The sequence below is a fragment of the Corapipo altera genome, unplaced genomic scaffold (genome assembly GCF_003945725.1).
Source record: "Corapipo altera isolate COAL_440 unplaced genomic scaffold, ASM394572v1 1, whole genome shotgun sequence".
In the NCBI taxonomy this organism is placed as follows: domain Eukaryota; kingdom Metazoa; phylum Chordata; class Aves; order Passeriformes; family Pipridae; genus Corapipo; species Corapipo altera.
The window spans coordinates 24,856,977-24,884,019 of record NW_020884873.1 but is presented as its reverse complement, the minus strand read 5'-3'; the positions used below and the strand labels follow the sequence as shown (position 1 = coordinate 24,884,019).

At 36.8% G+C, this 27,043-nt stretch overlaps 3 protein-coding genes across 13 annotated transcripts in view; 1 reads left to right on the top strand and 2 right to left on the bottom strand.

Moving 5' to 3' along the window:
• Positions 1-5,643: 5,643 nt before the first annotated feature.
• CUNH12orf50 (chromosome unknown C12orf50 homolog) lies at positions 5,644-19,157 on the bottom strand. Of its 5 annotated transcripts, none has more exons than XM_027654266.1 (12): positions 18,780-19,157; positions 17,201-17,324; positions 14,923-15,042; positions 13,518-13,595; positions 13,310-13,423; positions 11,912-12,031; positions 10,733-10,843; positions 9,340-9,447; positions 8,914-9,111; positions 7,374-7,463; positions 6,635-6,726; positions 5,644-6,050 (listed from the first exon to the last, which is right to left on the bottom strand). In XM_027654266.1, exons 1-12 carry the CDS (start codon positions 18,786-18,788, stop codon positions 5,988-5,990), a joined length of 1,227 nt encoding a protein of 408 aa, XP_027510067.1. In that variant the 5' UTR covers positions 18,789-19,157; the 3' UTR covers positions 5,644-5,987. The 5 variants fall into 5 exon arrangements, with proteins under 5 accessions (XP_027510067.1, XP_027510040.1, XP_027510059.1 ...); XM_027654239.1 differs by having other exon boundaries at positions 14,878-15,042; positions 18,780-19,156; XM_027654258.1 differs by having other exon boundaries at positions 5,644-6,047; positions 14,878-15,042; positions 18,780-19,156.
• Positions 19,158-19,411: 254 nt separating this feature from the next.
• CUNH12orf29 (chromosome unknown C12orf29 homolog) lies at positions 19,412-26,128 on the top strand. Its single transcript, XM_027654292.1, has 7 exons — positions 19,412-19,753; positions 21,448-21,565; positions 22,186-22,281; positions 22,665-22,781; positions 23,115-23,309; positions 24,444-24,613; positions 25,184-26,128. Exons 1-7 carry the CDS (start codon positions 19,535-19,537, stop codon positions 25,370-25,372), a joined length of 1,104 nt encoding a protein of 367 aa, XP_027510093.1. The 5' UTR covers positions 19,412-19,534; the 3' UTR covers positions 25,373-26,128.
• CEP290 (centrosomal protein 290) overlaps positions 26,129-27,043 on the bottom strand; it is a 55,437-nt gene continuing 54,522 nt past the window's right edge. For all 7 annotated transcript variants that reach the window (XM_027654176.1, XM_027654213.1, XM_027654189.1 and 4 more), the window contains one exon: positions 26,129-26,937. In XM_027654176.1, the coding sequence (XP_027509977.1) occupies positions 26,749-26,937 (189 nt within the window). In that variant the 3' untranslated portion in view covers positions 26,129-26,748. The remainder of the gene's footprint in view (positions 26,938-27,043) is intronic.

Sequence of the window (27,043 nt, the reverse complement as noted above, 5' to 3'; positions counted from 1 at the left end):
GAAATACTGAATTGTAACCTTTTTCAAATGTCAGAATTTTTAAAACAATAAAAATATCAATTATATGTCTTCAGTGTAGTTACTTGTTCATAGAAAAAGGGCATATAATTTAATAGAAAGGAAAGTCAGGAAGCTGAAACTTGATTTAAAAAAAGAATACATTTAATTTCACCAAAATAAAGGCTGTGGAACTCACCATTCCAACAAGTCAGGGGGAAAATATACTGTAAAATAACATTAAAATTGCTCACTTTGAGCCATAAACACTACTAAACAAAGAAACTTTCTAATGCATGTACTCCTCATTATTTCCTATCTTTGAAAGTGCCTGCAGTTCCCTTGAAATATCCTCTTTTGATCACTATTGGAAACATTATTTGGATATCTGGATCAGTAATCTGTCTGAGGAAATCAGAGTTTATTATCCTGTATAGTTTTAATCTGAAGTCTACCCTCCTCACTTCCAGACTTGAGGTTTTGCTGAGACTTTTCCTTCTGTCAACAGAGATTTTAAACTCGATCACTGTGTGGTCACTGTGGCCAAGACAGCTACCATTCTCCACTTTGCTCACGAGATCCACTCTGTTGACATGCAGCAGATCAAGGAGGGCATTTTTCTGAGTCAGCTCCCTTAGGATGTGTTCCATAAAGTTGTCATCTGGGTTTTTTAGGAATCTTCTGGCCTGGGTTGTACTGGCTGTGTGATGCTCCCAGTTTCTGGTAAGTTGAAGCCCTCCATAAGGACAAGGGCAGTTGCCTTGGAAGTGTCCCTTAGTTCCTCAAAGAATCATTGGTTGGTGTCATCGTCCTGGCCAGGAGGTCTGTAGCAGACTCACACAATGACATCTCCATTACTTGTTTGCCTCTTGATTCTTACCCAGAGCCTCTCAACTGTGCCATTGCCAACTGTGAGCTCCATACATTCCAACCCTTCTATTACACACAGTGCCACCCCTCTGCCTCTTCCACCCTGACTGTCCTGAAAAGCCTGTAACCATTCAACAGGGTACTCCAATCACAGGTCTCATCTCACCAGGTTTAACTTGTACCAATGATGTGAAATCTCTGGGACTGGACCAAAGCTTTGATCCCCTCTTGTTTGCTCCCCATGCTGCGTGCATTAGTGTAGAAACATTTCAGGTGTGGTATTTTCTAGCCAACACCTGGTGAAGCAGAATGGGGGATCCCATTAGTGCTTGTTTTCTCAAGTTTTGGCACAACACCCCATCACTTATCACTGCTGAGCCTGGTTTTGTCCCCTTCCCCCTTCCAAAGTAGTTTAAAACTCTACAACAAGGCCTGCTAACTCCTGTGTACACTCCAAAAAAAAATACAGACATGTCCATATCTATCTATATACATAGATCTATAAAATCAGGAAGCGTTCTATTCAGGACATCAGCTCTTTGCCTCTTGCCTGGAGTTTACATGGGAAATAGGGAGTTTTCTTAAGACCAACTTTGGTGAGAGGCACATCTCAAATTCTTAAGAAAAGAATTATATGATCTGGTAAGTGAAAACCTATTTCCATTATGTAAACTAATAAAAAGAGGTTGCTAGTCTATTAGAATAAATCTTATGCACTGCTATTGCTTGGTATTTAAATAACTGTAGTGTGTACCATCATGGGGATTTTAAAATAATGGTTCTTAAAACAGCTTTTTCCAGTAAACCAAATGTTGGATAAGTCATGCTGGAATAAAGGAAGGAGAGTCTGCTGTGAATCCCTGAGATGTGTCACTTTAAAATAGTGCAGTGGACTCTGAGCAAATAAAACAACAGTAAATCAAAAGAGTTCAGCTGTTCTGGCTATTTATTCTACAGCAACTTTACTTCAAGCCATGCTGGTAGTTTTTCTAATGCCTTAAATCAAACAGCAGGTATCTGTGGCCTCAAGTTAAGAAATGTTAAACATCTGCCAGTTTCCAGAATTGAAACATTGCAGCTGCCTTACCTGAAGGAAATTTTACTGTTAGTGTACCAGGAATCTCAGTGCTACCATCATGTGGCATTTTGACTATGAAATACATCATTGTCACTTCACAAAATGTTGAACAATACCCTCTTCCAAAGACCCAGTTTTAAGTACTTTGCAAAATATGTTATCATATTTTTCAATTCCTTATACTGGACACAAAAATATGGCCACACACTATTCAGTTTTACTTCTTTAACAGACTTAAGACTTTTCTTGACAGCTGGCAGTATGTGTTTAGTTCAGCAATCTATTTGTGCAAACCATACTGACACTATTCTTGCTGACATGTGCTTTGGCCTATGAGAAAGACCTACAGATATAAACATAATGGAACAAACCTAAAACTACCTCAAAACAAATATTTAATTTCTGTATATTAATGGTCTGTTATGAGCACAAGCTATTTAAGAGTTCCGTCTCCTCTTCACCAGCACTCCTACTAAGGAGTACTCTTCATCGTCCTCCTACGCCAACAGAACAAACGTTTTGATTGGCACTGCCCAACTAAAAGAGCTGGTACAAGACATGTTTTATTGCAAATTTTATTTTTTTTATTTAGTTTTTATTACTTGCAACTGATTGTAACATTTCCATAATTTATTGTTCCTCGTACAATTCTCTACTATATTTCCCCAGCTTGCAAATTCTGCTTCAAAAGTTAAAAGTCTTGCTACATTTTACATCCTCATCCATCTCCAAGAGCAACATGAATTTGGCAGGCTGCAATGCATACTGCAATGAAAACCTTGGAAGCTACTCTGCTGTGATCAATCAAGATACACTTGAATTTAAGAATATCAGTAATTCTATTGAAGTCAGTAGGATTACCATGGGTCATGTTCAGTATGTTGTGCATGTTACATACTCCTGTGAGGCATTATAATCTTCAAAATCTGCCTTGAAGATCCTTAATGGGAGCACAAAGAGTTTTGAAGATGTAAGAAGCCCATTCTATCCTTACAGTGGAAATTCATTAACAAGCCTTGGACTTGATCTTGGAGGTCTTTTCCAACCTTGATAATTCTATGATTCTATGATCATGCATGAATAGCAACAACAAGGATATCAATCTTTGAAGACATTAGGTCAAATGGAAACTGTGAAAACCTTCTTTTTTTAAACAATGCCTACAATTCCCAGGAACATTTAATTAGGTTTTTCTGTTGTAATCATCAATGTTTTTCTCCTTCCAGTGTTGAGATGGACTTTGAGTTAATTAATAAACAGATTATTTAAATTATTAGAGCTGCTAAGATGATAGGAGTTAATGGTTTTAATCTAGCCATATAAATTTGTTCAGGAATGCAGACTCTCAGACTGGAAGCTTTGCAAACTTTTGATAAAATACAGGTAGCACCACTGTTATTCCTTTTACTAAGTAATATGATTCATCTAGACTAGAAGTCTGATGTGCTTTCAGAAGTACCATTTGGAAAAACATTAACATATTTTAACATGTATAGGGTGAAAGCAACAAACCACTTCTTTCCTCTGGGCCTTTCAATTCAGCAGCAGATTATGGCCATGCATACTTATTAATACTGGGGCAAATTCAACTCTACTTCAGTAGCCCTCTGCCTCTGATCTTTGGCTCATTATCTCAGGATTTATTTTCAAGTACTATATGCTTAAATAAGTGTGGGGGATCTGTCATACAGTGATTAGGAGAAAATGCAAAAGAAGTGCAATCTTTAGGGCCTCACTGCATAAAATGCTGAATATCCTCAATTTCCTTTGGCTCCTCTCTGATGCCCTAATGACAAAGAAGACCAAGCAAGAGCGGATTAAAAAATATAATAGAGAAAATGTCTGTGATCTGGAAAACACACATATATTTTTATTATTTTAAAAGATCTTAATGTCCTTGAAGCTGTGAAAGGGAAATCTTAAATAAGAATTTGATCACTCAAAGCACTTGATCTCTTTCTGCTCCTTTGATTTCCATCAAGAGCAGTTAACACCTCACAGGAACTGTTAATATCTTGTTGAGTCATATATTAAGTGTACAATGGTGACATATTTCTTAGTATCTGTGACTTCCTCTGAGCAAGTGATGAGAAGAGAACAGTATTTGTAATTTCTCTACAGGAAGCTCCAGTGAAAAGGGAAGAGATAATGTACTGAGGCTGTGGTTCCACAACCCAGGATCAGCCAAGAATTGCCCTCATGGCCACACCTTCTCCTCTTGCATTTCTTTGTCTTTCCCTTGAGCTGGGCCTGACACTTAGCCCAATCACTTGCTGGGATGTTAGCATGTTAAGATGCCAGAAAATTATTTTCTTTTGGCTTTGGCTTGTGAGTTTGGCTTTTCAGGGCAGGGAGGTGGATAAAGTTGAACCAGCAGGTGCTTTGTTTGTGATCCCAGTCAGTAAGGTGCTCAGATTCTATAAACTAACTCTCAAGATCCTGTTTTTTTTCGAGACCAGACTAAAAAGAAAAGGAAGATAGTATAGATCATATGACCCTTCAGATGCTGGGAGCCCCAAATTGTGCAGCATTGAATGGACCTCTAACCATAGCCCAGCATACCCTGCAGATCCCATCCATGGAAAAGTTACCCTATTTTGGTCATTTGAACTCTTACAGGATTTTCCCAAAGAAGCCAACTATATTCCTCATTCCTACTGTCAAACAGAAAGGATGTTCACCTGAGAACTTCTTGCTGCACTGCTAAATAAAGGTGACGCCAGGCAGGGGGTGTAATCACCTGTACCAAGCAGGAGCTCCCTGCAGGTTCCCCTATTCCAAGGAGCTGGTTGTTTTTCTCCTGTGGTAAGGCATCTGTGTGGTATGAACCAACAGGCTGCATATGCAGCACAAGACAGCACAGCAGTGTTTAATTAGGGGTGTTGGGAACATTTTCAGCAACTTAGTACTTGATTTAAAAACATGTTTCTTGTTTTGTACACTTGTACTTAGCTAAACTAGATACTCTAGGGTTTTCTATTCTTCTCTCAGTTAAGAAAAGTGATGCCTATATAAATTTCAAAATAGAATAAAAATTATTCCATTATTGAGCTATTTTCAGTAAAGTAGGACAGAGAAATATATGACTATATTTCTCATAGAACGAGAGAATAATTTCATCTAGAAGTACCCTGAAAGGTATCTGATCCATCCTCATGCTCTGAGAAGTCACAATGAATATAAGACTCCAAGATTGTGCTTTCATACTGAGTTACAGGTGCTACCAAGATAATTATGGGACAGTAATTGTCAGTGTTACAGAAAGAAGTTTGAAGGGTTCTTCTCAAAAATTGATTATGTTCTAGGAATGACCAAAGGTGAGGCAAATACCAAAAAAAAGAAAAACATCTCAGACAAAGATATGAAGTCACGTATATGTAACACCTCAGTATGAAGTTTGTTTCTCCAGGAAGCAATATTAAAATTTCATTCTTATCAGTCTTCCTCTCAGTCTTTACCCAACTCTTCATATTTTAGTTTAAAATGTGTGAAAACACATATTTCATTTAATTTTGAGAGTTTTGTTGTGAAGTTCATTTAGTTCATAACACAGTTCTGTTTCTCTGCTAAAATAGCAAAATTTCAAGATCAAATTCAGACTGAGCCCCCAAACATCTGGCAAATAGCTAAGCCATCTAAGAATATGGCTTTTACACCAGAACAGCTACATTCTATTGTTGTTCACATCAAAAGTCTTCTGAAACTGCTAAGTAAATAGTATTTATTCATATTAGGAATTATGCCTTTAAAGATCTGTCAAATAAAAAAGAGGAAGACTGCTTAGGGATATTTTTGCTCTCTATGGATATCTATTACTGTCAGTCTTCTGGTGTACAGCCATAATCTGTAAAAATAACCTCAACTGCCAAATTTTCACAATGGATTAAACTTAGTGAATATATTAAACACCTTTATATGTGACTGTGCAGAGCATACTTTTTAAAATTTTTAGCCAGCTCAGAAACATTACAGTGTAATTCCTACACCTTCTTTTTGGAATTTGCAGGTTCATCATCTTTTTGTATTCCAGTTGATAATCTCCTTATTTTCCTTTAGATTTTTCTTTTTCTCCTTTTCTATTGCCTTCCATGTCTTCCTGGCTCTGCTGTCAAAATAGATATACAGAACATTCTGTACATAATTCACTAGAGTAAAACTACATACTCTTTCAGAAAGATTTAAGCAGTAAACATGAGATGGAGGTTCTAATCAATGCTTTCAAGACAGCTGTAAAATGCATTAACGGTCCTTAGAGTGTCTTGCGAATGTTTTGTAGCCTGAGTCCTTTTATGAATTTGGACCTCAGCTGCTTGTCATTCAGCCATTGCTGATGCTTCCTGAACAATCCAGCAGAGAAACAAAAAGACCACACTCATATAGTCTCTACTGTGTTTGTCCAGTGCTAGAATCCAAAACTTGTTTTTTGTAGTGCTCCACTATAAAGGCAGGTACACATTTTGCTTTCATACCAGTATTATTGTAAAAAATTTTAGAAATCATAGGGTAGTTATACAGGCAAAAGTACATGTCTGCAAACAAATAAAACTACTCTTTCAGACTGTTTAACATTGATTAGTATCTTGCAGGTTTTGACTGGGCAAGTCTTACAAGCACCTTACATTTTCTAGGTGTGAGGAGACATGTCACTTGACCTAAAAAGACTGAATTGAAACCATTTCTATCAATTACCTGAGTGGTTGTTTTAAACTTAGAGATTGGTTTTGTCTGTGGATTTCTTTTTCTCCAAGTTGGTGAATTAGAAGATCCTGAAGTATATTTGCCTGTAGGGAAAAACATACACGTTGTTTCTTTATTTCAGACACAATTTTAGGAAAGACTCTCTTAGTGTGATATGTAAATTAAATATTACGTTAGCTGAGTGTCAATGAATGCATCAGGTGAATAACATATCACCTCTGAAACACAAGTTAGTATTGAAGACAGACTCTCTAATACTTTAAAGATCATTTGTAATATTGCAGCATTTCTGTGATACAGGATCTTCCAAATAAGGTGGTTCTGCCATGGACATCGTTGGTTTTAACAAAGGGAATGTTTCTGTGCTGAAGATCTTCACAAAGGCATCAATTGCTAATCCATACTAATCAAACTAATCCATAATCCAACCTCTTGTTTCGGAAAGCACTATAATATAGTGCTTTCACAAGGCCAAATTATGTTTTAGCACATATGTTTTAGCATAACATAGCACAAGGCTATATTATGTTTTTGTGCTAGACAATTGATTGTGCCTCAGAGTACGGTGCCTAATCACAAGCCACTTTCTAGAAAATTTGATTTAAAATTAATATTATTAATATTAATTTAATAATAACAGAAGATAATTCCATTTTAATTCAATAACTCAAATTATTAATTTAATAATCATCCTAAAATTTTCAGTTTATGCACAACATGTAAGTATTACCATAGTTTTCTGTTTGTGTCCAAAATCTCCTATTGGTGTCAGGCTGATTCTTCTGTTTTGAGCATTTCTGACCATATGATTCAGGTACTGCTAGAAAGAAAGGCAGTAAAAATGTTAATGATTGCTCCTATGACAAAAATGTTGATTACCATTTTTTCTGAAATGCTCTATCCTTTTTTTAACATGGAATTTGATAAAATGCACTCTTCACATTAAGAATGTTCTCTATATCTCTATACCAACCTGTTCACATTTAATGAAAGCAACCATTCAGAGAAAAAACAAAAAACACACAGCTATTTGTCCTCAAGACTAAGCAGTGATGTTGGAATTCATGTCACTTAACTTTATTCAACTTAATGTAGGCATTACTCTGTCTGAAGGAAGTTCCTGTTATTAGAAATTAAGACAGGGAGTCACCTCAAGATGGAGATTCAATACAGCTTAAAAGATGGCTGAAACTGGCAAGATGAAAACACTTTCTTAACTTATGATTATTTAAATTATTTACCACTGAATTTGTTGCCAAATGACAGATGAAAAAATACAATTATCCAGGGAAACCATGGACACAGAAGGTGGAAAGGCAAATAAAGCCCAAATGATGTACGAAGCTCTATTAGAAAGATAAAAATAAAGTTATAAAATCAGGGTTACATCCAAAACAGATTGCCAGAAAGAAAGATGTAAGGCTCAGAATCCCACCTGTAGGTTTCTTGTCAAATTAATGACATAGCATGTATCATCAAGAGGACAGTAGAGTATTTCAAAGATGGAAAAAAAGATGTAGGAAAATATCATCCTGCATGAATGGGAGGAGGAAGGGATTCAGTCCTTTGTCCAACATAATTAATGTGAAAAAATAATACTAATATAAATCACAAAAATGTCCACTCTATTTAAATAGGTAAGAGAAGTTTGAATAAGACCCAAACTCATGCTTATTCAAGATGAAAAATAACCCTAAATAATGACAATAAATATAAATCCATAGCAATCTTTAACTCTAGTGAAATCCTAGTTGTGGGATTATACTATGCAAAGCAAGGTCATTTTTTCACACCTTACTGGGACAATAAAAATTGAATAACAAATATTTCTTAAGACAAAACATAAATTCTACTGTAAAATTACTTCTATTATCATTAGTTAGACTAAAAGAAGAAGTTAAAAGTGGAGTTATTTTAACCTTAATAAAGTTTACTAAATATTTGAAAAGAATAAATCACATAAAAGATGCTGTAAAACTGGGTAACTGTATATTTATGCACATCAGTACATCACTGCATTCATGAATTCCTGCTGTGAAGGTGACTCAATTATTGTTTGTGGATTTTCTTTCTGACAAATTGTAAAGCTTTATAAATCTTTACATTTCTGTCTCTGGATGTGGTTGAAATCTATTTGTCAAAATTATGCTTAATCAAAATTACTTATACCTGTATTTAGGCATAAATGACATATTTACCTGCAGAAACACAATTGAATGCAGCACAATACAGACAGTCATTTTAAGAATTCTGCATAAGCAGGAGCCCACCTGTAGATCCATTGAACTTTGGTTTTTGAGTGACTGTACGATAGACTACATATGCTGATCGTCGAGGTTCTGGAGAATTTAAATTAGTGTATCTTCCAGTTTCTTTCCCATAAGGACTGGAAGAAGCAGTTTCATCGTTCTTACTTTGACTCCTTTGTTGATACCTTGGTTTTACTTTGGGGTCCAAAGTCTGAATTCCTAGAAGTGAAAATACAAACAAAAAGTTGTGCTATTACTCAAAATTTGACATATTGCAGGAGACTGGAGGCTAGACAACGAGATTAAAAAAATATTCTTTGTGGATAGTCCAATCCAAATATGGACTGTCCACATTTGACACTAAGAACAGAAACTAACTAGGTAGTACTAAATCATCTCACAGTTTAGTAAATAAAAATGAATAAACCAGCAGTTTTCTGCAAATACCTTTACCAGTTACTGTATTAGCTGAATTTCTTGGCTCCTCAGAAATGCATTTATTTCCTTTTACTTCCTTACAGCGATGGTTCTTTACCAGGTCAGTGTGGTTTGTCTCTGATGAATTAAAATAACATACATTTACTTTTTTAGAAAGCAGACAAAATGTTCTTATCCAAAACTGTTGTGGTGTTTTGAAAACATAATCTCCCACTTCATACATGGGTTGTCTTGGGCAGAACATGGTTTCACATGTTATCATTCTCCAAAAAGAAAGTTAAAGTGCCTCTCTTCCCTCTAGCAGAAGAAATCTTGAAAGCCAACTCAAAAATTAACTCTATAGGCAAAGACCAGATCATCCTTTCTCTACACTTCATAAGTGATGTGTGGACCTTTGGAACACCCATGGTTGAGCCCGTGGAGACCACCCCCTGCACTCCAAAGGACACCTGGCTGAACTGTGAATGATTTCTGCCTGTAGCATCTACATACATTCTGAACATGGGCAGTACATGAACATAACAAAATACATAATGAGGAGAATAAAATAGCAATAGCATTTGTTGCATAGATAAGCTCACTTCAAACTACAAACAGAACTTCAGAAGGAAAGTTTCAGTATAAGGTAACAACAGTGCTCTTCTCCTGGCCCCTTCTACTCTTCAGGAAGATGTGGCTTTGTTCTTCCTTTTCTCCCACTAATGTAAGTAAACACTTTTGGTTTCTCTCATTTCAGGCCAGAATGTGGCAGAAATCCTCTACTTTTTCTTTAGTCTATGGGGTAGTTTAAAGACAAAATCTTTTTTTTTTTTCTTCTTTTTACTCTAAAACTGCCAAGAAATAACCAGGTAACAATCTACCTACAGATTGATTCAATAATCATATTGATACATATTCTACATTGACAAATAAATTCTGAAATTCTTTGGGAAAAGAATGAAGCTTATGATCAAGGTACTTTGGTGTAGGTATTTTAATTTACTGTATGAGACTAGTTTTTAATAGGCATACTTTATCACAAGTGTAACTATATTTTTACTGGTTCTATTAAGTCCCATGTTCTGTGAGATACCACCTACATTGAAATCTGTTTTACTTGACAGAATTGGAAAGTCCACAGCGCTCCATGTGATCTAACACGTGAACATCAAAGATTTTAATAACTCAGGGACTAATCCTGCCCACATTGAATCTAACAGAGGATGCAAACTAGCTAAAAGAAGCAGAAATGAACCATAGCATACAATGACTGCTGTCATCTTGCAGTGAAAGAAATCACACTGTTAATGGGAAATTTCAATTCAGATTGGTTTCACACAAAATATATAATGCCCACCAAACTTACAGAGGAACAAAAATGATCTAAAATATAAAAATTTGGAAATATATAATAATGGATTACCGTTCACATTGGAATACTTGGATGAAATTCGTTCTTTTTCCCAAGGTAGTGGTGCCTCAAATCTGGTCCCATCAAAAAATGTGCTCCTCTGTGTCCCAGAACCACCACCTCCTGGAGGAAAGGAGTCTCAAAAAGTTATCTACACTCAAGAGCACTCTGAGAAAAGTGAACAATGTAGAGTCTGCTTTCTATATCGCATGGTTTTAGCTGAAATCAATAAAAAAGTACAACCACCAAATAACTGATTCAATAAAGCCCACAAAATAAGAGGAGGGAAAAAAAAGCTTTGAATACATACAGGTGTAAACAGAGATTTAATTACTGCATTGTTTCCCACTGGTACTGTTTATATCAACATAAAGAACGTTTAAAAGAAAGATACATTTGTATATAAAGGTCACAGGAAAAGAAGTAGCACGTAAGATACATTTTTACTGTCCAATAAAGTTCTGGAGCTACAAGACCCATACCAGTTTGCTCCAAGCTAGAGCAAGCAGCCCTGGCATGGTAGTGCATTGACAAACTAAGGGGGAAAAAAAGAATACTGCAACAATTACTACTATTTTTGCCACTAATAAATATTTATGAAGAAAAAGGATTGAATAACACCGAGAACTAAGTAAATTCAAGGAGAATGGAGCATTATTCAGCTTTAATGACAATTCAATACTGAACTCAAAGGGTCAAAACACTGTGTCTTCATCTACATCAGCCAAGTTTATGCAGAGGGATAGGATCCTGTTACACAAGATAGAGGATTGCAGCTTTGTTATTTCTCTGTAAGATAACTGAAAAACTTAAAGCTTACTCACCTCAACTAGGGATAGTCTCACAAATGTAATGGTTTTTGAAAACATTTAATCATGTGCACATCTCTACACTTGCTTTTTTGTAACTCCACAGAATCCTTTCTTTCCCAAAATTCAGTATGAAAAAAGTCAATTGTAATCAGCTTAAAGGATTTTTTTTCAGTATAATCCTAAGATAAGCATAATACATTATCATAAACAGTGGTTTTGATTGTTATAATTAATGGTGCAGCATGAGAAAGAGTGTCTAGAACATAAAGAACAAAGAATAACTCAAATGTAAAACGGTGAAGTTTAATCCATGCATCTTTGGTTATTTTATTTACCACATGATGTTCAGCAATGAGAAGCTGATGCTACAGTATATTACCTCCATTGTCAAAGGATTTATGATCTTTTCTGGGAGTACTCTCTATTGGTACTCTCCTTTCTGAACTCTCTTTCTCTTTTCTTGCATTATTACATTTTGTAGGAATTGTGTTACCATCACCTGGAAAGGCAACAGAGAATGTTTAGCTGTGGGTAAGCCCAGGGAATGGTACTGGTATTCTCCCACTTCTATGAGCCAGTGATTAGTGCAATTTCTCTTAACCTCTCATTTCATAACCTTCTTTCTCTTTTTTCAGTTATTTGGATCCTGTCTAGTGTAACTGATGTATAACTTTCACTCTCTCTAAGATAATATCATAATACATAGGCTAAAGAAGACTGTGGCATCAAAGTAAAGACCTAGCTATAAACTACCTGCTTATTCATGAGTTTCTCACTTTCCATGAGTCATATTTTTGAATCCTCACTGAATGAATTTATGGCATTTTCAAGATGTACCTAAAGCCTCAGAGAACTCAAATGAAAAACTGCTTTGGGGAAACATATCTATCCTTCCCTCTAAATATGTCTAATGATAAATATATACACTTCCTAAAAGCTATGTTTATGTATTTGTTATTGATTCCCTCATCTGTAGACTAAATGCATCTATATATGTGTTAAAAATAGCTTATCGAAACTACTTTATTTACAAACATTTTAAATTTAGAAAATAGAAGAGAATAATGAATGAAGTAACATAATAGCTGTGGTAAATATTCATGAATTTGTATTTATTTGACCTTAACTATGCTGGATGAAGCCCAGCATTTGAAACAAAATGGAACTCTTTCGTTTCAAGACCCTTGAAGGGGGTTATTTACTTAATCTAAATTTAGTTATAGAAAAGTTTGCTCTATCACTGCATTTTGCTATCTAGACACCCAAGACAGTCGGCAGAGAGGGCAGAGCACCTCTGGCAAAGTGACTCACCTTCCTTTGGTGCATCTGATGATGCAATAAATAGCCCCATAAGAGTGCCAGTCTTTCTCAACTTACAACAGAGAGCCTTGATGAGAAATTTAAACTACATTCCTAACATTAGGATGGTTAAAATTAGACTATGCAACTCTTGACTGTGAAGAAAAATTATATGAAAGATCTATGTTGTGCATGTCAGGAAAGTACACACATTGGCTTAAAAACCCATTTCTACCTTTTCCATCTACAATTGATGCAGGTAGTCACATAAATGTGACTGTATATCTGTATCTATATATGGTAAAAATTAATGAAGTGGTTTGGCAATATGCTTACAAATACAAATATGTTCTTTGTAATATTTTATTTTCACTAAATTTAAAAAGTGGGAAAGAAGTGCAAACTATGTAATAGTTTTGCCCTGTTACAGCCATTTTAAAAGTGGTAAACACAGTTCAAGGGAATTAAAAGTACTTGCCTTTCTGTAAGTTTTGTTCAGTATCTTCCAAGGGTAGTAGCTCATCTTGCCAAGGTGAAGACACAGGTTTTGTTGATTGGTGTTTGTGAGGGTTCTGAATTCCATAATACTCTCCTAAACATGCCCCAAGAGGGGGAAAAAAAAGGCCAAAAGATTACTGTATTGGCAGCATTGCTGTTTAGAAAAGAGTGACTAATTTCATATTTACCAGATTTATAGCATATATCCCTTATTGCTCTTTCCTCTTCAATATCTGCAGTGGTCTTGGGCCTCAAGTTAGAAACATCTGTAGGAAATATTTATAAAAGATTACAAGATAGCTATACAAATATCTTCAATATTTCTTAATAATCAAATACCATAATGACTTTCATTTCTATCATCCATTATTTTTGTTTCTGACTGCAACCTCTGCTTCCAGACAGAAAAATGACTCCTTAACATTAGGTATTTTCATGTATAATGGAACTGCAGTTAAAACACATATTAAGAAGCAAATGTTTGTTTATTTAAAATTATTCAAAAGCATCTCCAGTATTCATTTTGAAAATAATCCTTCATTTACACCCACAATGAAATCTGATTAAAAATGTCACCAGACAGGGCTTGTCACAAAACCTTTGCCAAAATTTACTATAGTGTCTGCTATCAGAGCTAGTGAAGTGAGTGCTCCTTACCTCTCTCAGTTAAAGCTCTGAAGACTAGCAAAGGCCTGCCTCCTATATTGTTTGAGTTAATGTGGCATATTCAGACTGAAAACATGTTAGGAAGCACTAACAGGCTGCCCTACCTGATGGGCAGGGAGAAAGTGAAATTTGGCTTGGGGCACTACAATAATTTGCTGAGTGTAATCCTGAGAGTAGGTCATTCTCTCACTTTTCACTCTTCAGGAATGTGCAATTTGTTCATTCCCTAAGAATCTCGTATCTCTAAGTGAGATACAGTCAAAGGTTTAAATATATTAACATATATATATATATGTATATACACATAAACATTCAGTCAAACTAGTGAAGAGTTTTGCATGGACTCTCTTCACTAGATTTAAGAATAACTTCCTCTAAAAACATTAGACTGCCTGCAGAGTTTAGTAAATCAGTTGATGAAATTAAGTGTGACTCACTCACACAACTATCTTTTGTAAAAAAACTGTGACTTCATCTTCAGTGATGAGTGCATACAGCTCTTGTTCAAAAATTTTTTTCCCAGAAAAGAAGTACCTCCTAAGCTTGTAATTTCATCTGAAAATTTTGAAAAGTTTTTGATGGCCATATGAATTGTGGATTGCATTTTAAACTTAATTTAATAAAAAAAGGTATGTGAATTATACCACTATTGAAATATATACTAAAAAATACAAGGGAGTTAGAAAAAATTGCCTTGCTTACATCTGGTGACTACCAGTTTCAACATTTTAAGGATTAGCTGAAAACTATTTAAAAAACTTGTCAACAACTCTTTTATAAAAATGTAGTGGTCATTATAATAAATTACTTGTGAAATACATTGCAAGAGTTGACAAAAGCCATTTAACTTCCTTATAAAAGAAAGAAAAAAAAACTGTTTACAGTTCTCTTCCTCTCCATCGTCCTCTTCGTCATCCTCTTCATCACCGAGGTTTATAATCAGTGGAGGATGAATTGGCAATAAAATATTCTCTTGATTTCTGAGTGAGTCTTGACGAAGGACTGGATGCAGAATCCCTCCTTGGACATCCTGTTTTAATGGGACATCTGCAAACAAGAGCATTAGATGTACTTTATTAGGAGTGAACTAGAATATCAAATCCACATTCACACTAGCAGGTATACTTTTGACATCCTTATCAGGATTGAGCATTATCTTGTGCAGAGGTTGGCAAGAGGACACCTTCCAGCTCCAGAAAGTAGGAAAAACACAGGTACTAGCTCCTCTGAATGGACGGATGAGGCACTGCTGAATACAGACTTTTGAAAGAGGAATTTTTATCACTAAGCTGTTTAAAAAAGGATGGTTATCTCTTCCAGCTGGTGGATAGAATAATTTGAGTCAACAAACTTCTTTCTTCCAATCCCTTTTAAGACATTTACAAGATAGAGAAATGCGTGATTAATCATTCCTGCATTGGAATGAGTGAGTGAGTTTAGGATCCCACCTATGAAAATATTTTAAACATGCTGAATAACAGGCAAGTTGTATCATCTCATGGTATCCATTTTGAAGAATTTAGCAATGCTAAGTACAGAATTGCCCATTTTAAACTTGCAGATATTATTTTTCCTAGCAACTCTCTTTACTAGGTACACTTAATTAGAAGAAAATCAGAAAATATATTATTTTCTTCAGGAATTTCTCTCTATATATAATGTTTGCAGCAAAATGGCTTCAGTACTGGGATAACATATTCCAAGAGCCAGGAAATGCAATGGACTAAAAAGATAAATGACGAAAAATGTTGAATCTATTTGTACTGTTCAAACTGACCTATTTGCAACTATAGATCCAATCAGGATTCTGTGCATGATATTAAAGAAGTTGGATATATTTTCCAGTTTAAAAGAAAGTGTGGGCATTTTTCTATTATTCCAGTTGTTGTTATTCTTACGCACATCTTGCTTGCCTATAAGCAGCATGTATATCCTATTAAACCCATTTTAATAACACCATTGCAGATCAGATTTGTTGCGTCTCATGAAAGAGATGTGTAAGATAAAACACTGACTTCATAGAGCCTTCTTCACTGTCCAGAACAGGATATTATTAGCTCCGGGTAGTATAAGCCAAAACAAACTTAAATTAGTTTAACAACATTTCTAAGTATTAGCACAAATAAATGCAAGTATAGTATTTGCAAACAGACTTTGAATTTGTACATATTGCAATAAAAAGTCAAAAGATTGTGTCTGTTCTCTGCTTCTGCTTGTTGGACGTTGCCCATAGTTCCTCTTGGGCCTAGTGTGTGACTCTCACCACACCTAAAAGCGGGCCTATGCTGTGTAAGTGGGAACTGTGCTAAAAGCAGTATGGGCACTCAGAGAAACAGCACTCAAGTTCTTGCTTTGGTCCTGTGTGGTTAGTTAAGCTCCACATGCTCAGATATGACACACTAAATTTTTCTGGGGGAATTTCAGGAACACAAGGTTTCATGTTGACTTGCTCTCCTCAGTCCTGCTTCTGACATCTGTCTTGGTTCTTTGCTCTGGACTCTTACCCTGTTCTGGGTTCTAGCTGCCTACCAGGACTCCTAATAGTCAAGAGCTCCTCTTAGAGAGGGCTGAGTTAAAAACCCCAACTTGTAATGGTGGGGGTTTCCACAAAGAAGTGTGCTGCCTTACACACTATTACCGTACTTCAGCAACGTGCAACCAACGTTCAAGCCTGAAAATTTTATTCAAAACGATGAACTGGAAATATATCTGCACACACATCACTGTAACCTGATGTTATCTCTTCAAGGGTTGTCTCATCCATACAACATGTGGTCTATCAAAAAATATTGCTACTAGTGTCCCTACCAAGCTCCTCCCCCACCACACACACTACTTTTAATTTCTCTTAAATGATTATCTGCATACTAACCATTTTAACTATGAGAGAGTTCTGTCAAAAATACAAGTTAAGCAACATTTTTACTCCATGGATCTCAGCACCTAAATTGTCATTTTTGACTTCATCTTTCATGTCATTAATAGGTATGAAGATTCGTAATATGACAGGTAAAGTAATTCATGTGGCAATCCTTCTTTGCTTTGAGCTTGCTGGGATAGTAGATCATCATGGTGATTGGTTCACCATTGTCCATTTCTTGACCTTATTATATATTACATAAGCACTAGAAGTAAATGCTGGGAGCACATTTTTGTCATTTCCTTACTCTAATGAACAAATTGTTGAGAAAATATTTTTACTCACTGTTACTCGGTGGCAAATAAAGTCCATTTATATTACGGGGTTTTCTGTGAAAGAAGTCACAGCTTATCCTCCTACAGCCTACGGGCTCTGTCTCCCAGAAACAGGAGAACTTGCTGTAGTTTTGCTGCCAGAGAAAACAGTTTTCAGGTATTGTAAGTATAACAATAAAAAAATGGACTAAATGGATTAGCACAATGTGAACACTGGATTAAACATATGACAGTTCACATTGCTGTAAACATATAACTAAGATTTTGTGGGATCATGTTCTGATAGTTTACAACATTTCAAATTATCCTGAAAGTTATCTTAAGTTCCAGATAGGTCTAAAGTTATCTTGAGTTAGGTCAACAGAGTTTGATGATGTAAAACTGTTCCTAGATTAGAAGAGGAGTAAGGCAGTCTACTTAGTTTACTGTAGACTTTTCATAAGAGGCTGGGAGGAAAAAAAATCTATTAGTCACTTAACTGGCATGTGGCTGAGTTTTCCCTCCTGTTCAACGGGAAAATCAGATCAATCTCCAATGAAATATGCTGTATAAGTGCAAACTAGTACTGTCTTACTATTAAAAGGCATAGGTCTATGGGGAAATATGGGGTAAGAAAGAAAACCCAGAAAGATTCCCAATAAAAAAATGAAAAGAAATGGGAATTGACATTATGAGACTGTTGCCATCACACTGCTCACCATCTTTCAGCTATTTTTATAGATAACAAACAAAAGCCTACTGGGAATAATAACTTAATAATTTTTTTAATTATTGTATCTTTACTCATACATACACTGCTGCTCTTTCTCTGTTGATCAATGTAGCACTAGCTAAAATGTCTGCACAAAACTGCAGAGATAGTACTTTCATGACAAGTCACTTTTGTTAGTAATACATAAAATTATTGTTCTATAGCACTGTCTTATTAAAGTTTACAATTTTTAGCATCATCTCTGATGGTGCAATTCATTTATCCTTATAAGCTGAGGTATCTTTCTCAAGCACATGTTAAACTTGTAATTCCAAAGAGGCAAGTGCTCATGAGCACTACCCTGACTATGTAAACTCAGGTTTATACCCTGGATGTGAATGGCATCCCAGCTGAGAGCTGTAAATGCCAGGTTGCCAGTTACTTCTAAATGATTTTTTGTGTCATTTTTTAGACAGACACAGAGCCACACTTGAAAATATCGGAATATTTGGAGGCAGGTTTCACTGAATTCCAGATATTAACAGCTTTGTCTACAAGTAACATCTCCAAAACTTTTGGACTGTAGTGACTACAACTGGGCCATCCCACGAGACACACTGGGGTCTGGAGTCAAAGCCCATCTCCCCAGCATTAACCCCTAAATCCCTAACTCTTAGAAATGGATGCAATAACCAGGAGCCCATACCCACGCCTGGATTATTACCAGGTGGAATATAAATATTTCTTTAAACTAAAGCTATGCTATCAGCTGTCAGGAAAATCATAATCTTATCCTGAAAACAGTAGTTTTCCTTCAAATACTGGACCTTCAGATGAAATGAAACTCAGATGGACAGTGTAGCTAAAACAAAAGATAGCTGAGTGAAGCAGGTGGTACCTTCTCCATGTGGTTGAACTGTTGAACTGAACTGAAAGCAGTTGTTAGCCAGGATGGAATGTTACATTTTGACAGTTGCCAACTGCTCCTCCAGCTTGGGACATCAGCATGATGCTGCTACATGATCTGTCCAAGTTGAACATCTTCCTTTATCTCTCTTGCTTCCAAGAAAGCATAGAAAAACAAACTGTTTCAAAGAGTCTCCCATTCTAGTGCTTCCTTAGTGTAAAACGGAAAAAAACCATTTGGTGGGGCTTAAATAATACCCAACTTCTTGTTGATGGAACTATGGTTTTGGGAATAAATCTTTGACACCACAAAGATACCACAGCCAGCTAGGCAACAGCAGCCAGAGAGAGGAGTGAGAATATATGTAAGAACCCTCAGGCACCAAGCTCAGGGAAGGAGAGGGAGAAGGGACTCCTGGCACCAGAGCAGAGATTCTCTCTTGCAGCCCATGGTGCAGCCCATGGGGAGGCACCTGTGCCCCTGCAGCCCATGGAAGTCCACGGCGGAACAGAGATCCACCTGCAGCCCATGGAGGGCCCCGCACCGGAGAAGGTGGATGCACCCTAAGGAGGCTGTGACCCTGTGGAGAGCCCTCGCTGGAGTAGGCTCCTGGCAGGACCTTGGACCTATGGAGGCAGGAGTCCACTCTCGTGGGAGCCGCCGCTGGGCAAAGTGGAGCTGCCCCTGGCCCCCGGCCAGGCAGAGGCCACCGCCTCCCTGAGGGCCGATGGAGGGAACTGGCCCCGATGCCCCCGGTGCTCGGTCGCTCAGCAGCGTCCCAGGCGGGGCCGGGCGGACTCCATTTCCCGTGGCGCAGCGCGGCCGGGGCGGCGCAGGCGCGCTGCCGGGCGCGGCGAGAGCAGGCGGCCGTGACCATGAGGCGGCGGAGCGCCGTGCAGCGCAAGGTGCCCTGTCTGTTCGTCACCGAGGTGAAGAAGGAGCCGTCGGCCAAGAGGGAGCGCCAGGTGCCCGGGGCGGCAGGGGACGGGGGAGCGGGAGGCAGGCAGGCGGGGCTAGGCCCCTGCGCGAGCCCGGAGGAAATCGCTGGGCCGCGGGTTGCCACAGCACCGACCGTGTCAGGACCGCCTGGCCACAGCCGAGTGGCGACAGGTTTGGCTGCAGATTCGGAGCGAAGTGCATGGTAGCGGTTCTCCCCCTGAAATGCAGGGAAGAAGGGCTTTTTGGATGCCGTTTCAGCTCAGCCCCACGGAGAAATGTTGTCACCCTGATGTTGTGTTTGCTTTTTCTAAGTGAAGGCCGCTCCTACGTGACCGCATTGGGAGCCTGTGTAAAACCACCCGGCTGTCCCCACCTGTGAGCCTCGTAGGGAAAAAAAAAAAAGGAACGTGTCTGTTTCTTTGTTTTGTTTTGGTTTTTTGTTTGTTTTCATTTTGTGGTCGAAGGAATATCAGGCTTGTGACAGAATAATTAATTTGAGGCTGTGAGACGTGGGCAGGTTGGGGTGGCGTTCACCTGCAGATCTCCAACTTGTGTTTCCTGATTTTAGTAGCAGCTGCGTAGTGAACTTGAATCCAGCTGGGTGACTCGGTCCCACTGGCGATTGGCTTTTGGACCGAAGACCTGAAATGGTTGCACAAAGGACAGTAATGTAATTGTTCAACTCAGGGTACCAGCACCATCGAAAATGGTCATGTAAGGGTACATCCCTACACTGTTGTTCCTTCATACAGGAAAAGTGAACGGGGTATTAGATCTGGAACTGGCACACAGTTTTTTACAAAGTTTAGGCAAAGATAAAATGGGGTTATGACTGGTAGGGAAGAAAGGGGGTGGTGGTGCTGATAAAACCAATGAGATTGTTTTCTCACTGCCCTGAAATTTTTCTTTATCAAGTAATCTTTAGTCTTTATATACGCTGTATGTCATGGTTACAGATTTGTAACTAAAATGCGAAACAGACATGTCATGTAACAAAAGCATTCTGTTTCAAGACTTCTGCAAGACAAGAACTTGCTTTATGTCCACTGAAAGAGACAGTGTCCAGCTTCAAAGACAAAGTTGACTGGGGAGGGAAGAAGGAAGTATGATGACTGTAGAGGAGATTTGAATCCAAACACAACTGCTTGCATGTTTGTAGTTAAAGTGTTAGAGAAGCTGTAATATCTTACTAGAAATTTCTGTTAGTTGGCTATTTGTTTCAGATCCACAGATCATGTATTTCTTTGCTCTTTTGAAGCACAGAAGTATTTAATTGATAGCACTGATACTAAGTATTTAATACCAGGATGCTTTGGCCACATTGCATTCCACTGGTCTGTGTATTACACTAACATGATGCTATTGACTTTCAGCTCCAAACTGAAAGCTTGGGAGAGCTAGTCATGAGGAATTTCTATTGCCACTCTAATACAGGAAGGCACATCTTAAAATATTGCAGCGTTGGACTGGACCCCTTTTAGTTTATATGCCCTATTTAAAGTGGAAAGCAAAATCATCTTTAAATACTAATCAAGAATGGTAAAGGGGGAGAGAATTAGCAAACAGATTGCCTTGGTTCTTCTGTCTTAGAGCATTTTCCAAACTGTCAAGTTTTGAAGAAACAAGGGTGTATTTCGATAGTGTTAGAAATCAGTAGAGGCCAACTGTAAGGAGCCCTATGAGAGCAAGGCAGTAACATAGCCACTTGTCTTCTTTTCAGCCATTTAAAGTTTTGGCAACTGAAACCATATCTGGAAAGGCATTAGCAGCAGATATACACAATGCAATTCCTACTGAAAAGGTGGATGGAACCTGCTGTTACGTAACTACCTATAAAGGTAATAAGGAAGACCCGTATGCAGATTTCTCATGCTGACTAGAAGCCTTGCTTTACTTAGTTTTCATTTTCATGGTATGATTTATTTACAGCTGTTGTGAATTCAACTGTCATGAAGCATCTTGACCACAAAGTAATAGCTACCATAGACTTAGCAGGTGTTTCTGAAGGTGTTACAGATTTTAGTCTCTAAAATACATGAAGTATGGTTTAAGTGAACATGACAGTCCAGGAACTATTCCAGTTTTAAAATGTCATATTAGTAAGTCTTCCTTGCACACTGGGACTTGTATAATAGTGTCTGATTTCCTTGGGGAGGATTAATAGAATTATGGGGTTGGGGTGGAAATGAGAAGACTGTGATTCATTGCATCACTGGGGTTCTTGCCTTTCTGTGAAATTGTAAAAAAGTTTGTATTATATTAGGCAAGACTGTATCTAGAATCTAAAATAGATTTTTAGATTCATATAGTGTAACCTATGACTTTAAATAGCAGATTTGGATATAAAATTTCTCTAGTGGCAGTTGAGAATTCTTGCCTGTTACACAGTTGATTTCAGTACTCTGCAGTGTATGGTTACCTCAGTAACATGCTGGTTTTCTGTCTCTGGAAACGCTAGGGCAACCCTATCTATGGGCCAGACTGGATCGAAGACCCAGCAAACAAGGCGAAAAAAAGTTTAGACAATTCTTGCATTCATTGAAAGATTGCAAAGGTCTGTGAAGATTTCTTTCCTTCTTTTTGGCAAAGTAAGTTAGCCAGTTGGAAAAACTAGTCTAACATGGGAAATGTCAGTGATCCTGCTCCAATTTTTTTAACGTCACTCTTTACTTTGAGAGAGGTTTAAACTGCCATAGGGAGCTATTTTTTTAATCTTAGTTAGTTTTTGAACTTTTAAACTACCTAAAGGCTACGTGCTTCTTTAAATCATCCTTATTGAAGACTACTCGAGTGCGACAGATATTGGTGCTTTTATGAAGTAACTGTCTGTAAAACAAGGTTTAGAACAATGGTACTTTAATAATTGCATTGACAAACAACCAAAGCAAAATTGGCTAACAGTTTGCTGAAAACTAAATGTCACATTTATATGTTTAGAATTTGCATGGAATATTGAAGAGGATTTCAAGCCTGTTCCAGATACCTGGATTCCAGCAAAGGACTTAGAGTTCTCTAATGGCAATCCATTGCCTGATGAAAATGGACATATGCCAGGTACCTATGATGCAGCACAGGTAAAACTGGGGAAAGGGTGGGTGAGGGTGGGTGTGTGAATTTTGGAGCGAATTAGAATTAGTTCCAGAGTTAAAAATAGTAGTTAATGTATTTAAAAAAAAAGAATTGTAATGTCATTCATTCACTATCCAAGAAGGCATAAATGTCACATTTGGATTCTTCTGACACACAACAGTTTTTCTTGTTACTCTTTCTGTTTGTAGTTAACTGTGGTTTCTTGTTTTGTTTTTTTTTTCTAATGCATGTACAGGTCTAGTGCATACTTAATAACTTGAGATGTTTACTTTGGTAAAATGCAGTGTTTTCTCATAGGTTGGGTACCTGTGGAGAAAAATAATAAGCAGTATTGCTGGCACTCATCTGTTATAAATTATGAGGCTGAAATAGCACTGGTATTGAAACGCCATGCTGACCCAGGGCTTCTGGAAATCAGTCCAGTGCCATTATCAGAACTTCTAGAACAAACATTGGAGCTTATTGGGACTAATATTAATGCAAATCCATATGGTAAGTTTGTATGGTCTGTGCTTAAATACTTTTTTAATTTAGTGCTGGTTTTGAGTGAAAACTATGCATTTTCTTTGTGTAAGTTTTTTTTTAAAAGTTCTCTGGTAGCAACCTTCATAGAAGGGAGAGAAAGGGCTAGCTGAAGGAACAGTCACCCAAAAATACCTTAGAAAACTTAGCTGTCATGGGACTAGTTATCTGTATTAAACCTCAGTGCTATAAAAATGCTTTGCTTTAGTCTTCCAAAAAATATTCTGACTGGAAAAGCTGTTTTAAATATTAGTATTAAAGTATTAAAATAATTTTTTAAGATTGTTTCTTGGTGCCTTTTCTTCACTTTTTTTACTTGCTTTTCTGATGCTGTTTAGTCCATTGAAGTAGAAAATTTTATTCAACCATTTTTGGAGCCCCTAGAATTAGTCATAAGTTGCAATTTTTAAATTATGAAAAAGGAATTTTTTTTAAGGAAGTGTAATTTAAGCTAAATTTTGGTTGTGGCTTCTTCCTTTAAAAGCCTTATAACAAAAAAACAATTGGATATGAGCACAAGTGAGTTCTAATTTCAGAGCTTTGCTGTCAGGATAACTTGCAAGGATAGTCATACCCGGTCTTAGCATTTTCCCAGTATATAAAAAGAACTGCAAAAAAAAAAAAAAAATCCAGTAGCTGTATTCTTAAATGAAGATTTGTATTGGTCAGTGAAGAGGCAATGCAGTTGTTAACAGCCTGGCTTGAGTATTCATCCATATTCATGAAAAGATATTCCAGATTTTCTGGAACTAAGATGTTTGTGCCATTGACCGTGATCTGAAGTGTGAAGAATTTAGCCAGTAGTGTTATGGTTACTGAGGAGGTGACCACAAGGACAAAACATACAACTGTAAAAATCTCTGTGTCATGTTTATTTTATTCAAAGGAGAAGGACATTTAAATAAATAATTTAAAATGTGACGATAGACAGCTGCATCTGATACTTAAAAATACACTTAATGTTTTGTTAAAGGCAGGACGATGTTGTTGTATCTAACAGAAATCCACACAGAACTTTTATGATAGACACGGTAACAAAAATGAGAAAAATTTTAAGGTAGCACATGTTAACTAACAGGAATATATTTGTTTCTTTAAACATAGGATTAGGAAGCAAGAAGCACCCTGTACATCTTCTGGTACCACATGGAGCATTTGAAATAAAGAATCCACCTACTTTGAAGCAAAATGATATACTGTCTTGGTTTGAAAGCTGCAGTGAGGGTAAAGTTGAAGGAATTGTGTGGCACTGCCATGATGGGTGTTTAATCAAGGTAAATATAAGGATAGACATGTGAAAAACACTACAATAATTCACAGTATGTGAAGTATTGTAAAGTACTCATTTTTTGTCTCTTCTTCCAAATTTTTTAAAAATAAATGTCCTCCATCAAATGAGATGACAGTAAAATTAGTCAAGCCACTGAATCACTGCAATGATGACATTGAACATTTTCACTCCCAACATTATGCTAACAAAGTCATTGAGAACATAGTATTTTCTTGCCTCTCTGTATAGGAATCATCAATTTTAAATCTTAATTCTTTTATTTAAAAATTAATTTCTTGTATTGATGACTGATGGAACAAGTATTATTAATAAGAATGTGATTTTTTTAAATTAGCATGTTTGTATGATTTCTGAAACTGTGGAGGACACCTTGGTTCTGGTTTGCCTTTTGTGCTTCATTGTTGCTCATGTTATTCAGATAAGTGATTAATGGTTTTAAGTGCCCTAATGCAGAGGATCCTAGAGTCCACACATACCCACACCCCCCCAACCTGGAAGTTGTTGTGCTACTCTATCAAAATTGCTGAGCTGATCTTCTTTCTTTTCATTTTAGCTCCATCGCCATCATCTTGATTTACCGTGGCCACTTGCAGAGACATACCTGAATTCTCAGCCTGTTGTAATTTCTTTTAATAGAACTAAATATGAATGTGACTTTGAACCAAAGAGTTTGTTTCACCATTTCTCAAACTTGGATGGTCAAAGATTTGACAGACTCAAAGATATCAAGTTTGATGCTTAAAATGATTTTCTGCTTCTAAGTTAATTGTCCCATGTGCTGCATTCCTCTTACTTGTGTCTACCACAGAACTTTTTACAAATAATCTTGCAGCTTAGGCAACAGCCCAGGTACTGTATCATTTTAAGTTTATCCTAAATGACTAATTTTAGATAACAGAGATCTGACAGCCAGAGCGAGATCTAGCTTCCAGCATGTTTATTTTCTTTTCTGAAAAATCCTTAACTTTTGAACCCATTTCTGGAAACTGTCAACATTAAGTGTAAGAAGTATGTTGTCTATCAATGGGTCGTTCTAAAAGCTTAGTTAATGAACACAGTCAAATGGAAAAGTTACATAGGTTGCACTTTTAAAAATATAATTGTTATGACACTATTATATGTAGCATTCAGATTTAGGATCTAGTTTCTTTACAGTAAAGAACATATTTCTGATGGGACCAGAATTTGTCTAAAATTTGATAACTTTTTTTTAAAGTAGTAACAGTTTCTTATAGGGCAAAACTTTTCCCTGTATTATTTAACATAAGCATTATGCTATTACTTGAAACCCCAATTACTCTCTATCCTATGGGCACTTCCACTATTTTGGGACAAAAAGAATAAATAATAGAAAGTATAATAGTTTTATTTTGGAGATCCTTAGTAACTGGAGAGAGACATGGCTTAATAATTTCCACTTACAACTGCATCTCAATTAGGAAACTTCAAGGGTATATTAAGTACAATAAGGCATATAAATAATAAAGGTGAGACTGAATGATTGTTTGTGTTGGTTTTATTTTATGTCTGCTATAAAAGTATACATCCAGCTGTATAAAATATACAAAATGAAAAATCAGTTATGTACAAAAATACCATTGGTTTGGCTGAAATACTATAGTTTAATTTTCAGTTCTTTGTTCTTGGGTTTTTTAAAATTGAGGTAAAAATAACCAGGGATGTAAATACAGCCATCCCACATACCGACCCTGAGTTCAGAGTTAAACAGCATGGTCAGATGAGACAGCAAGTGCAAATTATCTATTCTTATTAATCTGGAATTTAGCTCACTTAGCTACATATGCTGACATTTTAAGAGTTTCTCAACTTTTAGGATAAGCCCAAGGTTTCAACTTCACCTGAAACCTGTGTATTACCCAGTTTAACTGTTCTGAATTAAAATGTGATAGTGTGAAGGAGCTGGGAGAGGTAAAACTCACTTTTATTTTGACTGATGTATATAACTTGACTAATCCAATTCTGCATCCTTAGGTGTGTGCAAACTAGTGTAACTTTAAGAGACTTGTATTATTCTAAGATAACCACAGACAAATGAATATTACATAACTGCTGTGGAATTTATTTTTTGTATCAATGCTGAGAATACTAAACACTAGCCTAATCAACAGCAGTGTGGCCTGGACTACGCACTTGGATGCCAAACTCTTCAGAAAGCTGCTTCAACTTCTCTTCTAAGATTATATTTTTTTTTACTTCTTCATTGTAGTTATATTTCAGATCCTCAAGTTCTTCAAAAAAGGAAGGGTCATAGTTTTCTAATTCGCTTCTCAGCTTTTTTGTCTCCTCCTATTGAAAAGAATGAAGGAGTTCCACCTTTATCAAGAACTTTGTTAATACAGCACAACTTTTTTTCCTTTGTCTTGAGAGGTTAAATGATGAGATAATAAGGATG

Coding starts and splice junctions, on each gene's coding strand:
- CUNH12orf50 (XM_027654239.1), bottom strand. Junction 12,032..13,309: donor TGAACAAAACTTACAGAAAG/GCAAGTACTTTT, acceptor TTGCCTTTCCAG/GTGATGGTAACACAATTCCT. Junction 6,727..7,373: donor GACACAAACAGAAAACTATG/GTAATACTTACA, acceptor TTTTCCCTACAG/GCAAATATACTTCAGGATCT.
- CUNH12orf29 (XM_027654292.1), top strand. CDS start 19,535: ATGCCCCCGGTGCTCGGTCGCTCAGCAGCGTCCCAGGCGGGGCCGGGC. Junction 22,782..23,114: donor TGAAAATGGACATATGCCAG/GTACCTATGATG, acceptor GTTTTCTCATAG/GTTGGGTACCTGTGGAGAAA. Junction 23,310..24,443: donor TATTAATGCAAATCCATATG/GTAAGTTTGTAT, acceptor CTTTAAACATAG/GATTAGGAAGCAAGAAGCAC.